Genomic DNA, 15,180 nt, shown 5'->3' with positions numbered 1-15,180 from the left:
ACCTGAATTATTTAGAATGGCTGCTCCAAATTGCTACTTTCCTATGTATCATATTAAATAATGACTAAAAAAATATCAATAGTAAACAAAATATTCTCATTCAGTGGACTTATCCCTAACTGAAGTATCTTTCCCCAGCAAATAATGTCATCATCGGAGTAAAAATATGTGAACTGTATTTATAAAAGTCACAAATTGTATACTACCTAAAACTGACTTCACTGGATTACAATTAAGAGACTACTGACCTTCTGGATGTTGAGTGCACTTGGTTTTAACTTTAAGCAATCAGCTCTAGGTCAGTCACTTCTTCAAGTCGATGTCCAGATTTTAATGGGTAATTGAAGATTTCAGATCACATACTCATATGCTGATTAATTGTGATTGACACAGTCCCTGCTGCTAAAGTCTGGATCGATGGCAAATTTACTCATATTACAAAATTTGTTCATGTAGTGATTTTCTTTTTTTAAGTGCTATTCTTTAAAAAAACAAAAGAAAACCAAACCATTTACCCCAAAATGCCCCTTCTGGCTCAGAAAACAAGCAGTAAATATTTAATAGCCTTTTAAATGTCTAATCTTCTAAAAAGTAAACTGTATTAAATTGTAGGACTCAATGCTTTAAGCCACCTGGATCAACTCTACACTGGTGAGATCCAAATGTGAGCAGTAATACTCTCTCCTTTGCAGCTTCTCATGAAACTGACACTAAATATTCCAGAAAAAAAAGTAAAATATAAACAAATCCTACATTTTATTTTATTAAATATTAGAATCACAATTACAATTATAGCAATAGAGCATTATTGATAGGTAGTATGTTTGCTCATAAGCTATAGTAATCATTTCTAATGAGAAATATGATATTGAATAGTTATAAAAGATATACTTTCAATTTCATTTTCAATCTATGTTCATTAGCAACAGTGGAGGCTAAATCTTATTTAAGTAGAAATGAATTTCAATATGCAGGATGAATGAATCAATTTATACTGCAGTTGAAATTCCACAAGATAAACATATATTTAGTCTAAGTAAGTAAAAAGCTACATCTTCCACTGTCTGGGTAGGAATACCTGAAATTTCATGCTTTTGAGGGCTTTACTTCTTTTTTTATTTACAAAAAAGTCACAAACTCAAAATGCTATTTTAAAATCAAAGAAATCTGTTCTGTATCTCATTTTACTATTTAATAGAACAGCTGAAAAATGACTTAAAGATGTGGCCATATGGTGTGAAAATCCAGAATTAAGGAAAGAATGAGATACTGCAAACATGTAAAAAGCAATAAGAGAAGGCAGCTCTGAGCTCAGTTGAGAATGAAGCGCTGATGACGGAGACTGTCTTTTATTGATGACATTTGAGGACACTGACTCCCTGGTGTTTTCCAAAACATGAATTCTGCACTTCAAGTGTTTGAGAGATTTAGCTAAGTCTCCTTCCCTCAGCCTGCGGTTGTTTGCACAGAAAGACTCCATCGAATAAATTACTGAACCTTCCAGCACAGCTCAATTAACTGAATGAAGCAGGGAGAGAAAAGCTCCAATCTGGTAATCACAGAACAGAACCTGGCATCATTTTTGCTTAAAGAGTGTACAAGTGGATTACAGGGCATTTAAGAGACGGTCTGAATCTAAGAATAATGACAATACGAAGAGATGGGAGGCACTCAGACTAATACTTTGCCCTCTGCTGATCTTTCCATGGGAAGTTAGAGTCAGGTGTTTGCATTCTGGAGTCACTTTATTGCCTGTCTTCGTGAAGAATTCTGGTGTCTCCACCCTGTTTCCCCAGCCTCACACATAAGCTGAGCCAAACTTTGTTCTCCGGAAGTTCCAAACGGTTCCTTCCCTTAAATGCAATGTCTCAGTGTAACTCAACTTCATGCAACAAAACCTCGAGTCTGATGATGAACGATTAAGCCATCTATGCCTAAAGAGTTGACTAGTTCTGACCCACCTCCAGTGTTCTGAATTCAGTTATTTGTCCATTAATTCATTCAACAAAGTTTTTCTCACGCCAGGCACGGTATTACCAACGTGAATAAAACAGTCTCAAAGAGCTCACAGTCTAGGGAGGAAAACACCCTTGCAAACAAAATTTATAACAGATGAGTTAAATATGCCAGCCAAGGTACACACAGTTTCCAGAGGGGACTTCTGAATTGGGGAAATGCTACAGGTTCTGCTGAGTTATGGTTTACCCAAATCCACAGAGCAATTTTAGATTTAATTTCTTAGGAACATGTGGATGCTTTGAAGTCATCTGAGACATTTCCCTTGCCGCCTTGAGAGTAAAGTGTGGTCCTTCCTACCCAGCCCTTCCCCTTAATTCCAGCATGTGGGCAGGTGGCAGAGGAAGTTCCGAAGGGGACTACTCTGGGGTTGACTTGCAGACAAAGAACTTAGACTCTGCTCCTTGGCTCTCCCAAACCACTTGGTAACAAGACAACAATAAAGGAGGAATAATGCTAACAATCGCAGGGTTTGCTTACACATTAAAAACTGACTACTGCCCTCAACCATACATGACCCCACAGTCAAATAAGTCAGTAGCTGTGGAAGTTGCTAAAACCACATCTTAAAGGCTGAAAGACCCACATTGTACCAGTGGTGTTTCCTTAAAAACAGACAATATCCTCGTCAGTAGAAAGTGCTGAAAACACAAAGAATGACTGAAAGATAGGAGGGGTGGGCATGTGAGAAAGCAAAGAGATGTTTGCGAGAGCTGAGAGGAAATCCTGACACACCAACCTGACCCCCTCCCCACAAAATAACTAGGTCTCCTTTCAGCCCAAGGCTCCCTACTGCCTGGGGAATCTGGCCTCATTCCAACAGCAGTGCCCTCATGTGCTGAACTGAAAATAAAACAAAGGATGCCATTCATCATATTTTTCAACAACTGGTTTCTTTTCTTAGTTTGGAAGAAAAACTTGGCAATCATAAAGCTCAGTTTTTTATTTTTATATATTTTTTTCTTAGTGACAAAATAAACTGAAAAAGAAAAAAAAATGCCCAATGGTAAGAAAAGAAAAATATACAAGACCCTTCAGAGCTCAGTTGGCCACACACTGCCATTCGGCTGACACCAAAGCGTGGAATGCAACACTCTTAAGTTCTCCCAACCCAAAGGGCCAGCTGCCTTCTGCTTCTGTAAGATGTGGCTACTTAGGGAAATTCACATAGGCTCCCAGTGTTAACTATGCTGCATATTTACTTTAATCAAAGTGACATTTCCCAGATGGTGTCATCAGAAAACCTCATCTGAAATGAGGAGTATAAGAGAACTCAGTTGTATATTCTGGGGAAAATTGGATACAGGTGTTCCCCCATTTTAAGATGCCTCAGTTTACGAAAATATAAAACGATGAAACAGATACATTTATGACATGTGACCAGCACCCCCGCCCCCTTAGAAATGGGTACCTGGTACCTAGAATGGGTATCAGGCAGCCACATGAAGGTGAGAATGAATAAATGATAACGCCTCTCCATTACCAACTGCACCATCCCAACACTCTCCAGTGTTAACTCTGAGCCTAACGTTTTGTGGTTCCCAGGACCCCCTCAAACACCTCCACCCGGGGTGGGGAGAGGAGGAAAGGTGAGAAAGAAAGCGTTTGAAGCAAGAAGCCGCTCAAAGGTACCTCTGAAAATTAGTAGACCTAAAGAATCTAATTCACTGACTATAACATGCTGAGCCCCTAAGCTGTAAACGAAACAGACGGCTTCCTCCATGAAGGGTGAAGCATAATGATGACATTTACTTTAGTAATTAAATTGTTGTGATGTGGGCTTTGAAAGAAAGGACAGGCATTATGAAGTCTATAACCTAACCCAGTGGTCTTAGAAGATGTTTCTGAGGAAATGACTCATTGCTCCAGAAATTAGAAAGCAATGGGTAAAAAGCACAAACTTTAGAAAGGACAGACTAAATGGAAACCTGGTCTTGCAACTTAGCAGCTGTATGACCTTAAGGAAGTTACTTAACCTCTCTGAGTCTCAGTTTTTTGTTTTTCCTCCACAACTTATGCATTTCTGGCACTGGGTACCAGAAGACATATTCATTTGTGACAACCTTTTGGTCCTGCTTTGTGTGTCACAACACTGGGTAAGCCATCGCAGTGGGAGAGAGGAGTATTCCTGGAAGCCATTCCCCCACTGGGAGAGTTGGCAGTAACTTAACTACGCGTGGAAGTGACTATGAACCACATAAATATATCGCACTAAATCCTAATTATCCCCAACTCAACCTCCCTTTATCTGGGTCCAAAAATGCCCATGGCCACTCCCAGAACCAGCTACATAATTTGTGGGGCTCAGTGGAAATGGAAAATTATTCAGAATTTCAGTGACAGCAGAGCATTGAACAAGCACAGGACCCCGTGCTACTGCACAGGCTGTAAGTCCACGAGGCCGACCCTGGCCACTCCAATACCACCTGTCATGAGGAGAAGTTTAATAAAGTATAATTGGGAATATACATCAGTTTCAACAAGTTGTGGCTAAAATATCTTATGTTTGCAAGTTTTGCAAAATCGTACAACACTACGAGCTTCTTACCAGGGCCCGTCCCAGGCTTCACACAAGTGAGGGCACTCGCAGCTTAAGCTTCCTCAGCATTGTGGTAAATCTGCCCTGCTAAAATACAGTAGGTGCTCAATAAACACTAGTGAATGAAGCCTTATCCTCAGAGGCTTTACAGTCTAGCCAGCAAGCCAAACAAGAGATCAATTAAAGCCCTGCCACAACTCAACAAATCAAGTCCAAAAAATATAACTGCATGAAATGTGGGGATGTGAATTCAGAGTAGAACAAATAACCCAAGTGACTCTAGGCGGTCTGCCAGCCCGGAGTTCTGGGGTATTGACTGCACAATCCAGATGTGCCCTGGTGCTAGCTGCAGTTTTGGCACCATCTGGTGGCAACATCCTTCCCTGACTTAAACAGTGATGGGGACCATTCTGGGTCCTACAGACATCGTGGCTCTTTCAGGACTGTGAGAGTGATTCCAGGAATCTACCAATTAATTGTGGCAAGTTTTGTGACTCAATCTGCAGAAATTCATCTGGGGGAAATCTGGGGATGTGGGGATTCATCCTCCACTTCCTCACTTGGTGAGGCATGGCTGTGCTTAGCAGTACTGAATCAGTCCTGCAGAGGAGACACTGACAGTCCAGGGGAGGAAGCTATGAAACTGGACGCTGATGGATCTTCCAGGTACAGGAAGGAATAAATGGGCAAGAACTCAGGATATGATAATTGTGTAAAAGACAGATCTCGAAGAGATTTTAAATGAGAAAAGAGTACAGAAGTACGGTCTGGAAGAAGTTTCAGGATTCTGAGGTGGGCCATCCTATGGAACTGCCATGGAAGGGGATGTTCAACCAACTGGATGTACAATTTCTCACTAGACCACAAGAAACTAGAGGCAAATGCTGACCAGGCCTAGGAGGAGAGGCCTGAAGTCCTGAGGATGTGGGTTCAAGGGCACTGTTTAGGGTTAGAGCAGTATAAATCTACAGAATATGGGATATGGTGGGAGGAAACTCCTGACTGACCCAGTGGGCTAAAAAGAACTTGGGGAATTTTATTTCTTTACAGTCATCTACTCCAAAGGGTTGTTGTGAAAATCACATAATAGTACTTGACACTTAGTTGGAATTCAATGAAAGGTAGCCACGATTAATGATGCTAAAAGGGTTCACTGAAGACATCCTTCTGTATCTCGCTCTTTCATCTTGCTTTTATCCTTGTGAAATAGTGGAGTGGATATCATAAAGGAAGGTGAGCTACTAAACACAATTGTAGGGTAGACAGAATAATACTTATCAATTACCAAAAATTCTTTATACTTACTAGAAACAATATAATTTTATAACACTTGGTCATTGCTAGACTACATCAATCATAATGATTACTTTTCCCAAAGCAGTTGGTCTTCATGAAGACAGAGGTACCTAAGAAGTTAGGAAACAGTAACTGGTTGCAGATGGGGTTTCCTAAGAAAAAGTTAATAGGATGGTACATAAAAGCCTTGGGAAAGATGTTTAGCTAGGAGCCTACCACCAGCTAAAAAGCATCATCTACCTGGCAGGTGAAGGTGGCATGAAAGGAAAGACATACAACTATTAAAAGATTGAAAAGACTGGGCTTCCCTGGTGGTGCAGTGGTTGAGAGTCCGCCTGCCGATGCAGGGGACACGGGTTCGTGCCCTGGTTCGGGAAGATCCCACATGCTGCGGAGCGACTGGGCCCATGAGCCATGGCCACTGAGCCTGCGCGTCCGGAGCCTGTGCTCCGCAACGGGAGAGGCCACAACAGTGAGAAGCCTGCGTACCGCAAAAAAAAAAAAAAAAAAAAAAAAAAGATTGAAAAGACTTTAATTTTCTTTTCTTTTTTTTTAAATGAATTAATTTATTTGTTTATCTTTGGCTGTGCTGGGTCTCTGTCGCTGCGTGCAGGCTTTTTCTAGCTGCAGCAAGTGGGGACTACTCTTCATTGCTGTGCGCAGGCTTCTCATTGTGGTGGCTTGTCTGTTGCAGAGCACCAGCTCTAGGTGCGTGGGCTTCAGTAGTTGTGGCACTCAGGCTCAGTAGTTGTGGCTCACGGGCTCTAGAGTGCAGGCTCAGAAGATGTGGTGCACAGGCTTAGTTGCTCCGTGGCATGTTGGATCTCCCCGGACCAGGGCTCGAACCCATGTCCCCTTCATTGGCAGGTGGATTCTTAACCACTGACCATGAGGGAAATCCCGACTTTAATTTTTAAAATTATATTAGTCTATATTTTTAATGGTGGACTAAGCTACTACGTGAAAGACATTCACTGGAAAACTCCATCCAATGATTTACCATGATATTTCCAATCCTTACCCCAATTCAACACTCAGACTCCCTATTAGATGAAAGAACAGCAAGATTGTCAAAGGGAACACAGAACGTGATGATAAGAAAACAATGAAATTCAGAGAATACAATGCGAACGAGAAGAAAAGGCAAGTAATCATCAACAAGCTGTTTTCATTAGGTACTATAGATCCACACTGAATATTTTCTGCCTTTTTCTCCTTTCCTTCCATTTGGTCTGTTGATAGGTTTACTTCTGACAGGATCTAGTCAGGAAGACAGAAACCACACTAAGTATTTCAAAAGAAATAACGTTGAAAATTTGGTGAACAGTTGTTGGAGAACCAAAAGAGCTAGGAGAGAATGTGGTGCCCAGAGATAAAAATAACTGCAGGAAGCACTATGCCCCAAGGCTGGAGGATCAAAGGGAGGGGGCAGGGTTCTCAGAGTCTAGAAGCCTAGAGAGGCCTCACAGAGCTGGAGTTCAACCACTGCCAGTGCTTCTGAGCGCACATTGAGGCCGGTTCTCAAAGTGACAGGAGAAAAAAGCTGGAGCCTGGAACCAAGAGCCACTGTCAGGTCAAGAGCCACTGCTGCGGTGGGGCTGCCCGAAACGGGAAGGAACTTGAAACAGCAAGCCCCTCTCCTCCTTCAGCCCTGCAGCCTCCCTGTCCAGCTCCCCAGAGAGGCAAAGCCTAACAGCAGAGTCCTGGTGGCATAAAGCAGCATAGGTGAGGGTTGGTGTGGGGCTGAAAGACAAAAGCTGGACCATGCACGCACTACACATTTAGAAAGAGCAATTCATCCCATGTTTAGGTCTCTGTCGCTCATCTTAACTCACAACAAACTAATTAGCCGCAAAATACTGCATATTGGGCAAAAGAAGTGACAGAGTAATCCAACGTCAGGCTGAGTTCAACCAGAGCCATGCTTCACCAGCACCTTTCCTTGTACCTTAGAGGAGCACTCTAAGGGATTGCTGTTAGCGGCCTAACTGTTCTTACCTATGAAAAATGGGCTCCTTCGAAGCCATGTGCGGGCCTGCTTAAAACAATAAGCTTTTCGAACCCCCAAGTGCGACATACTCCGGGAGCGTGGTCTGGATGCTTATCAAACAAGTTCCTGGGCCATTCTCTGAAGTTTCTGGGCAAGTACAAACAAAAGAGTCAAATAAAATGCCTTTTAAAAGCAAGGCAGTGGAGCACGTACCCTGTCAGTGAGATCCTCATATCCCCACAGAGTAAACAGTAACATGAGAATATTTATACTAAACAAAACTGTATATCAAGCCTGCTTTGGCTCAGCCAGAGGGAATGATAAATTCCTTGCAGATCTCTCATAGAGTGGTCCTTTGTGGTCCATGGACGCCACTTCCAAGACGGTACAAACCAATTACAGAGCAAGGCTTTTCATTATGTTGAGGAATGAAAATATCACCCCCCATTTTGTTTTATTTTACAGTTATATTTTACTTAGCCCTCCCCCTTATGTTAAAGATATTTTAACTTGTGGAGTCAAGCCCAAGTTCAGGTTGGAAGCAAATGACAGCCCCTCCCCACCAACAACAAAAGCCCTTATCACCTCACAGCCTAGCTTTTTGCTTTCCTTGTCCCCCTTCTAAGAAACTAAAACTTGAATTTAAAGTGGGGTAGAGTAAAAAACACTAAAGAGTTAATAAAATGTAAACTCTATTTGTCCACATCGATTTTGTCCCATTTACAATTGGCACAAGTCATGGGCAAAGTCATCTGGCAGGAGATGGAGGTTAAACAAGCTATGAGGCCACATTCCATACAATGTCCACTTTGAGGTCCAATGGAAAAAATACTGCAGAAACATTTGCACAAAGTGTTGGTCTGTTTCTAAGAGAGTAATATGAGAAAAGGTTAATATGAATCAGGGTATTTGTTAGTTTGGTCAGATTTTTCTCAACCCAATTTGATAATCCTTCTTATTGTTATAGATCCATCCTGGCTACTTCTGCAAGCTCATACATAGAGCTGATGATGCCACATCCGTCCAAAGGATAAACCTTCAGCAACTTACAGCTGTTTCAGATTTTCTAAAGAACGATGGTGGAGCAAGGGAGAAGGGGAAGAGAGAAAGACAATAGAAAAAAACAGCGAAATTAGAATATGAACAAGTGGTAAGAAGTGAGGTTGCGCTGGTTTTGAAAATTGTTTATAACAAAAATAGTAAATTATTGTCTTAAATAGACAGCTGGGCTTCCCTGGTGGCGCAGTGGTTGAGAGTCCACCTGCCGATGCAGGGGACACGGGTTCGTGCCCCGGTCTGGGAAGATCCCACATGCCGCGGAGCGGCTGGGCCCGTGGAGCCATGGCCGCTGAGCCTGCGCGTCCGGAGCCTGTGCTCCGCAACGGGAGAGGCCACAACAGTGAGAGGCCCGCGTACCGCAAAACAAAGCAAAACAAAACAAAAAAAAAGACAGCTGGATCAAATGCCAAATTTAATCAACTCCATTTTAAACCATTAACTAAGCCTCACATGTAGTGCCCAAGTCCATCATAATAGATTAAAAAGGGAAAAACAGATTTTATATGTTTGTACACTTTAACGGATATTAGAAATTTGACAAAATTTTATTTAGAAAGTGTGGGCTTAGTGAAATTTTCTTATTCACATGTTTGTTTTTTGTGTTTTTTAAATTTTTATGAAATTAATATATAATTTTTAATAATTGTGGTAAAATATACATAAAATTTACCATTTTAACCATTTTTAAGTGTGTAGTTCAGTGGCATTAAGTATTCATATTATTGTACAACCATCACCACTATCCATCTCCAGAATTATTTTTTCATCTTCAAAAACTGAAACTCCGTACACCCATTAAATAGATGTTTGGTTATAAATAGGCCTTGCTCAAAACTGGCAGTCTAGAATGCAGTGATACGAATCTGGAGAGGTTAATCCAGGCAAGTGGCAAATGAATCAACTCCTACTACAACCCCAAATGACTCAGTGACAACCTGGGCTTTTACCCTCTCTCATGTGTTTAATATTGATGACCAAAACTGAAGCAAAGTTCTAGAAGAGATCTGGAAAAAGTGTTAATATATTTCATTTTTACATTACAGCTTACAAAGTACTTCCATTTATCCCCTAGAACACAATCTGAGTGGGAACTCTTTTCCCTGTTTTATAGGCAATGAAACTATGCCTACGGGGAAGGTAAGAGCAAGGACCAGAACCCAAGCCAGAATCCACTGTCCATCGCTTATCCTACTAGGCCACATGGCCTCTGCCAAAGCAAGAGAAAACAGAGGCATGGCTACTTCTCAGCTCTCCCAGACTCACTGGGTCTAACTGGAGAGCATTTGCTCTCTTCATCACAGCAACTAAACTTCCTTACGCCTGAAAACCACACCTGGTTCATCATTTCTCCATCTTTGTTGTATTTATATTAAACAGCAAAAGGAAAACACCCCCAAAAAAGCACAATTCTGTAACACAATTAATGCAATCACAGTCAAGAGTCAAATGTAAGTCAAAAAAATATACTAGGATAGATTACTGGATCCTATAAAACGACTGAGTTCAACCTCTTTTTTATTTTTAATTACTTAAAATAAACTCACATTATGTGCTCTTATTAGACAAGACCATAATCTTTCTTGCTAAACAAAACCTATGGAAAAATTCATTTCTTTGTGCTTTACGAACAGAAAGCATCTTGTACCAAAGAATGATAAGCACTAAGGATTTACATAAAATTGCCAGAATCAGCAAGTGGTGGCTTCTTTTAGTTCACAGAGAGGCAACCTATTTTGATTTCTTTCAAATAACATTTTTCCACCAAAACCCTTCTCTTTGCTCAAGAGCAATAAATTCCCTAAACCTGCAGACTTCCCATTTAAATTCCAAAAAGGATAAATACAATCCCTTGAAGTCATGCCCAACACCATCATTCCACTTCTCCACATAAACATAAAAAAATTAGACAAATCTGGCTCCAGAATGAACAGTGGGTCATCCCAAACAAGGCAGGAAAGAACAATCATGCTTCGACAGAGTAATTTTATTTTATAATTCTCCCCATTTTTTAGTTACTTAGTACTTGATTTTTAAAAGTGCACATTAAAAAAATGATTACTTAAAAAATGAGAGTTGAATACAGGACTCTGGAATAAAGAGGTCAGGAAAACCAAATAAATTGAGTCCGCTTTTAGTTTTGTTCATGATAATTAAAGACGATTTGGCAACGATGGCCATTTTACCCAGCTGATTCAGGAGGGCTTCTAGTACATGCAAGTGCATGAACTTGATACAGAGGAGGATTTCACGAAGTTTTAATGATGACTAGAAATATCATAAGGCGATTATGGACAATCTATCAACACCTGTTGTTGTCACTGGACAGAAAATGCTTCCAGTTTTCCAATTCACAGCTGGAACCAAGCTCTTGGATCTTCCACTCGTCTTCACTGGCCAAAAGAAAACTTTGTAATGGCTGATATTTTTTCTTTACAATTTCAATGAAGGCTTAGATTGGATCACATGAAAATGCCTCTGCGTATCTTCCAGAACTCCCCAATACCTTCCTTAATAGCATATTCAGCACAGTTCTTGCACTCTTGGGGTGTAAATCCAATTAATGCTCTTCCTTTAATGCCAATTCCCTGATCACTTGCCAATTTTTTAACTTGAGCTTCTATGTAATGAGGAGATACATAATAAAAATGGTCCCCAAGGACACTGTAAGCCATGTATTGAGAGCCTTCTGAGGTTTCTGTAACTTCTTGATCTTCAAAACTCTCTACATTGCAAGCTATCTCAATTTTCCCTTCGTGAGGAAAAGCCATCGTTTGGACGCCCTTCAATCCATTCACATTTGAGCCCCGAATGGCACTAGCGATCTCTTTTCCCAGAGCCAAGTCTTGAGAATCTATGGTAACATTGCAGTTCATCACATATGGGCTAGCGCCGATGCCTAAATCATTAGAAAAGCATGTTAATCAAGCAAAGTGAAAGCCTCATTTTGAAGATTCTATTCTTTACCCAATTTTAATCCAAGGAGTTTCCTTTACTTGGTTTTACTTTTAAAACAATACACAAATATTCCTCATTATCAACTCCAGAATTGTCTAAAGGTCGTACATATTTTTAATAACAGAGTTAGTTGAGCTATAAGCAGATACTTTTATCTACTCTAAATGTATCTGGATGTTTTTTCTAGAATGGTTAAGAAAAGCCCAGACTTTCTAAAGTATCAACAGATATTTCAAAAGGCACATTTGAAAATTAAATATCAACAGCAGCAAAATGTCTTTGGCCTTCCATTCATTTCGAAGGCCATCTCCACAGGGGCTGGAATTCAGTGCCAGGACTACGGGTCTGGGAGACAGGAATAAATCACACTCTGTACCCATCCCTTCCACCCCAAACACAGACCCATCATCACTGAGCTAGGTTAAGATCGGATTCCAATGAACCTCAGCAACAGTCTTGGCTAGGAAAGGAGGTCACTAAAAAGTGACAAACAGTCTTGGAATTGGGAAGGACAAAGGGACTCTTGTGTCTCATGACCATGTGGGTTTGGCAGGGCAGGGTTTGGGGCACTATGTATACCTTCTTGGTATAACCAGTTGGAGGCATCTCTTTCTTCCATCCCCAGCTTCCCAAGGGACTGGGACTGCCATTGCTACTCCAGAGCCTGGTTACTCTAGAGCCCAGGGGCAACTGTCCTGCTTTTCCCTGCCTTGGGGAAGATGCAGCTCATGTTACATAAATAGCCCTGCTCTAATTATAGTTTACATTATAAGATGGACAACTTGGTTAAATTAGCATTGGTATAAAAAGCTTAGGTTTGCAGTTTCTTCATTTTGGGGGAACTTTACATTTCTAAACGCAAAGTGACTAGGGATTGATGAGGGATAAAAGGCTGACCTCACCTTCAGCATAAGACAATTCTTTAGTTACTATTCCAACCTTATTTTACTGTCAATGCTTTTTCTTGCTACTTTCAAACTTATTGCTCATGGTGTCAGTATCCAGTGAGAGATCCTGCTGAATTCACTTTCCCCTAGACAGTCGTGGTTTGGGGGCTTTGCTGCCTAGCCTGGGTACTCTCATACTAATAGACGCTTTACAGAATATCAGCACACGGAAACCACATTTCATCTTTTTCCCATACATGTACATAATGAAACATTTCAACTCCCGAGGCTGGGCCTCTTCCTACTGGGAATTCTGCAGGAATGAATCAGATTACAGTATTTCTCCATAATGCTTATTTCATAAAAATTAAATTTCCTATCAGTCAATACATATCTCTCTCAACCTCATACACCAATCACTTACTCTAAATATCTTTGAGAATTATATCAGTTTTAACATTTCACAGAGTACAGTTGGAAATTTTTCTTGTCAATGCTAATGTCATTCATTAATGGAAAGCATCCAAGCATGGTTTCTCTCTCCTCTACCCCTCAAAAGGTAAGTTACAAACAGTCCCATTTTTCTCGTATCTGATATACATACCCTATTCTGACTCAAGAAGTGGCCTCATCTTTATCATTATTCAAACAAATAGCTAGATCACACTCAGATTTTGCTGAAAAGTATGTATACATATATTGGGTTATACTAAGTATTGATACTATTCAAAATACTTATTGGGCCTATTGTGCTTTGCTATACCAGAACTTTGATATGCCCAGTCAACATTCAGATATTCATATGTAAGTTATCAGCTTGGGGGAGCTAGTCACTTCCAAGGCAAGTTCGTTCATATGGACCCAGGGCTCTTCCTCCCCACAGTATGGTGGCATGGACCATTCCATCCCTAAAGACATGGGACTTTTTCTGAATCCCCCATCCAGCAGATTCCAAGGCACCTGTTACCACCATGTGCCCAATAACTGTACCTTTTGTCACAGAATTTCTAAAATTGATCGTTCTTGCTAATAAATGAACTCATTACCTAAGATAAGTTATTAGATGTAGAATAAGCTTAGATGTTAAGTCCAGAGCACAAGAGTGCCATAAAGAATTCACTTGTCCCAACACTGATTTACTTAATTAAAATAAATCTCTACTTAAAAAATTCCTTCAAAAGCTAATTATTTCTTAGAAAAATAAAATTGAACATTAGAAGTAACTTTTATATTCTCTTCTAAATAAAATAAGAGTAATCACAACACAGAATAATCATTTCTTTTGTGTATGCTCTTGTTATGTGTATTTTAAATTCTTTTTTAAAATTTATTTATTTATATTTGGCTGCATTGGGTCTTTGTTGCTGTGCATGGGCTGTCTCTAGTTGTGTTGAGCAGGGGCTACTCTTCGTTGCGGTGCGCGGGCTTCAGTAGTTGTGGCACGCGGGCTCAATAGTTGTGGCTCGCGGGCTGTAGAGCACAGGCTCAGTAGTTGTGGCGCACGGTCTTAGTTGCTCCATGGCATGTGGGATCTTCCCGGACCAGGGATCAAACCCGTGTCCCCTGCATTGGCAGGTGGATTCTTAACCACTGCGCCTCCAGGGAAGTCCCTTAAATACTTCTATTAAACTTTACAGTCAATGAAGCTGAGAAGTTTCTGACCTAATCAGGTAGTAGTACCCTTCCTGAGGGGTTGTGAGGTCATGACCCATTTCTTAGAAGGAAAGAAAGGAAGAAAGAAAGGAAGAAAGGGAGAAAGAAAGGGAAAAAGAAAAGAAGAAGAGGGCTTCCCTGGTGGTGCAGTGGTTGAGAGTCCACCTGCCGATGCAGGGGACACAGGTTCGTGCCCCAGTCCCGGAAGATCCCACATGCCGCGGAGCGGCTAGGCCCGTGAGCCATAGCTGCTGAGCCTGCGCTTCCGGAGCCTGTGCTCTGCAACAGGAGAGGCCACAACAGTGAGAGGCCCAAGTACTGCAAAAAAAAAAAGAAAAGAAGAAGAGAAACTGCTTTCTGCCCAAATGCACGCATTTCTAATTCCTCCATTTAATCCTTCCCACGTCCAACACCAATATGGTGATCCAATTCTAATGAATCAAATTCTGCATTTAAATACAGCAGTCCCACTGACCTTACATGAAATGCTGAATTTGATTTTTTTATGCTAGTTTAAACTTAGTAAAGATTCTTTAAATAAGGGAGGTAATTAATCCCAGAAAATCGTATTTCTAGTTAAATGTCATATAATTAAAGTAATTCCATTTTTTGCTCTAAAATTAGAAACCTGATGTGAAAGTTTGTTTCTCAGTTTGCGGTCTCGCCCCGCTCCTGCCTCCCGCAGATTGGCACTCGGCTGCTCTGGCGGCAGCATGAATCTCCTCACTGCAAAGCTGAAATTCCAATTTTATTCCAACGCAACTGTCACAACGCCCTGAAGCAAG

At 40.9% G+C, this 15,180-nt stretch overlaps 1 protein-coding gene across 2 annotated transcripts in view; it reads right to left on the bottom strand.

Annotated features, from left to right (window-relative positions):
- Positions 1-15,180, bottom strand: part of FTCDNL1 (formiminotransferase cyclodeaminase N-terminal like) — a 75,725-nt gene that overhangs the window by 17,345 nt on the left and 43,200 nt on the right. The window contains exon 6 of one of the 2 annotated variants that reach the window (XM_022567340.2): positions 1-11,796. This exon is cut by the window's left edge and continues 17,345 nt beyond it. In XM_022567340.2, the coding sequence (XP_022423048.1) occupies positions 11,360-11,796 (437 nt within the window). In that variant the 3' untranslated portion in view covers positions 1-11,359. The other variant, XM_089916538.1, reaches the window with a different exon arrangement.

Source organism: Delphinapterus leucas, chromosome 8, assembly GCF_059928025.1.
Source record: "Delphinapterus leucas isolate spDelLeu-1000000601 "Yukka" chromosome 8, BTC_Dleu_Yukka2, whole genome shotgun sequence".
NCBI classification, from domain to species: domain Eukaryota; kingdom Metazoa; phylum Chordata; class Mammalia; order Artiodactyla; family Monodontidae; genus Delphinapterus; species Delphinapterus leucas.
Note: the sequence above shows the minus strand (reverse complement) of the source record. Positions and strands in the feature narration are given on the sequence as shown.